General features: G+C 40.9%; 1 protein-coding gene across 1 annotated transcript in view; it reads left to right on the top strand.

Annotated features, from left to right (window-relative positions):
* The window catches only part of SLC7A11 (solute carrier family 7 (anionic amino acid transporter light chain, xc- system), member 11), a 58,525-nt gene that overhangs the window by 14,109 nt on the left and 41,547 nt on the right, over positions 1 to 2,869 (top strand). Inside the window, exon 4 of the mRNA XM_010008919.1 lies at positions 1,698 to 1,823. Coding sequence (XP_010007221.1) covers positions 1,698 to 1,823 — 126 coding nt within the window. The remainder of the gene's footprint in view (positions 1 to 1,697; positions 1,824 to 2,869) is intronic.

The following is a 2,869-nucleotide window of genomic DNA, read 5'->3' as shown; positions in this document are numbered from 1 at the left end:
AAAGGAAAAAGAAGAAAAAAAAAAAAGTAAAAAAGAAAGGTATTTGGATCTCAAGTGATACTTTGGAGAAGTCCAAGGGATTTCTTTGTGATTTAAAAAAGAATGCCTCAGGTCTGAAATATGGTGAAATACAGAACTGGAAAAACTTTTTGACCTTTAAGATCTCTTTTGGTAAAAAAATCACATTAGGTGAGTAATACACCTATCAAATACATTAGAATCCAGTTTATGTGGATTTTTTTCCTTTTTCCATTAAACCAAAACTACTTTTGGTTTCAACTGAGAAGAATTTTTCATGACGTATTTTTTGGCCTTGCTAGTTAACAAAGTCTGTATAAAAAGTCTTGGGATAAACCAGTGGGGTTTGTTGCCAGAAAGCTTGTACCCTGCCAGATTTGCAATGCTAGCTCATACAAACTAGCTCCCAGACTGGCTGGAGATAGCAACTTGTGTTTTATGTGTCCCAAGATGTGTGATATGGCTGATGATATGGGCAAACTCGTTCTCTTGAGAGAGTTGGAAGTACTGGAGGACTTTGATGAAGAGCTAATTCATTAGTTCTCTGTGATGGCAAGAAAGAGGAGTGAGCAGGCTTGTTTGACTGTGGTTGCCTTTTCCTGCAGCAGAGGGAGAAAGGGACATTTTATCTAGTAAAATTTATCTAGTAAACATTTTCTGTTCTTTATGTAGTGGGGTTTTTTGGGAGTTTGGTTTTGTGTTGTTTTTTTGTTGTTGTTTTTGTTGGGGTTTTTGTGTATGTGTGGTTTTTTTGGTTGGTTGGGTTTTTTTGTCTGTTTTTAATTTATTATTATTTTTTAAAAATATCTAAACTCCTTTATTGATTCTGTTTTGCCAGGGTAATTATTTAAATAAACTAGAATAATTGGCACTCAAATGGTAAGACCTACTGTCCTGCTGTCAGTCAGTGCAGTACAGGCCAGACAATGACTTCTGTGGCCCAGAAAGAGATGATAGCTGAGCAGGCAGGACATAAATGCTCTTCTCACTGATCTTTACATGTTGGTGAGATGCAAACCTAGTTTTTTTTTGTTTGGTTTTGTTTTTCGAAGTGGTAAAAGGTCTCTGGTTCTTCACCAATTCCCAACAAGGAGGGACATGTTATTTGCACTCTGGTCCTCCTGCATCTCTGCTGGTACAGCAATAAGGGAGGAGAAAAAGTGGAAGAGAGGAATGTGGGTAAATAAGGTAGTGAGTGACAAATTTATGAGTGGACTAGATGGGGTGAGAAAGTTTAACATGGTTATTAATTGTCTTAATTTTCTGAAAATGCAAATCTCTATTCAAACTGGCACTGATACAGAAATCTGGAGTGACAAAGGTTGGGCAATAAATTTCTTTCATCTAAGGCAGGGTCCTGCCAGCCTATTATCTACCAACAGCTAATTATTCTGGGTAAATGAAGCTGTAATTTGGTGTGGAGGGGGCCAAGCAGAGAACTGAGAGGTGGATGGGCCATGCAGTGGGTCAGGCAGAGGGGTTCAGCTCAAACTTTACATGCAGTGTTTGGAAGAGGAATGGTAGAAGTGGGAGGGCAGCAGCTGGAGAAGGTTATCAGGGTGTATTTCCTTTAATACATCAGGATCTATTGTGAATGTGGCCTCTCTGCTGGCAAAGAGTTCTGTAGCAATTTCAGCAGCACCAATATTTCTTTCTGACTTTTCTTTTTCCCCTTGCAGCGCTGGTGATGGTCCTGAATAGCACGAGTGTCAGCTGGAGTGCCCGCATTCAGATCTTCCTTACCTTTTGCAAGCTTGTAGCAATTTTGATAATTATAGTCCCTGGAGTTATCCAGCTAATTAAAGGTATGAAATGAAAAGTAAATGCTTTAAAAGTGCTTTTATCTTTACCGTCCCCAGTCTTTCCCCACCTGCCTTCACCAAATAATGCTTATAGCAGCAAAATCTCGTAATTAGTCTGTGCTTGTTTAAATGAAGCTCTTTACTGTCATGTAATTGATTAGAAGTGGAACTACACTGGGATGAACTGGTATTTCCTCCAGCATGCCAATGAGTCTATTCACATCAGCCTGTGTGTTCAAATGAGCTTACAGGATTTCTCTTCTCTCCATTTTGCCTTTGGCTTGGACTTTGTGAAAGGGACAGGGTGGGTTTTAATGACAGAAGGGCATCCCCCCAAAAAGCACACGCCTACTCCAGGCAGAATATATCTCCTTTAACTGGGCTAGTGCCTGGTCCTGTTCAGTACTGAGTGTGTGGTTATGGAGTGGGTTCAGAATTGGGAAATATATGAATGAAACAGTCTGCCACTTTGATGCAAATTGTGACTTTCAAGGTCACTTGTACTGGCAAGCTGTAGTTAGCTATTGCCTTCATGGCAGTCTTCCTGCCTGATGGTGCTGGATGCTCACGCTGCATGCATGCTTCACTTCTTCCCAGTGAAAAACTAAAGCATACAGCTAAATGTAGTAGTCTGTGGCTAACCCAACAATAGGAAAGGAAAACAGAAATGTTTGGAGAGCCAGAATTACTCTACAGACTTTATCAATGTTGCTGTGTAAGCAAGGAGTGTGAAAACACAGCTGTGTTCTCCCCAGCACAGACATGGCTCCGCAGGCCTTTTCCTTGGCTCTCTGGAAGTCATTTGGGTAAAGCCATGCTGGCAGAGCAGCTCTCTTCACTGACATGCTTAGCTACCTGAAGAGGCTTTTCCATTACAGCCCTAAGATGGTGACTAGCCCCAGCCCCCCCTCTTTACAGTAATGCTAGACAGTAAGTACCCAATGCACGAGAAGTCTCTCAGTGCTTAGGGTCAGAATGGGGAGCACTTTGTAATGAATTGATGGCAGATTTTATATAACAAAATTGATCATAGTTGTTGGCTCTTTCCC

Source organism: Chaetura pelagica, unplaced genomic scaffold (genome assembly GCF_000747805.2).
Source record: "Chaetura pelagica isolate M959 unplaced genomic scaffold, ChaPel_1.0 scaffold221, whole genome shotgun sequence".
NCBI lineage: Eukaryota > Metazoa > Chordata > Aves > Apodiformes > Apodidae > Chaetura > Chaetura pelagica.
This window is presented reverse-complemented; position numbering and strand designations above follow the sequence as displayed.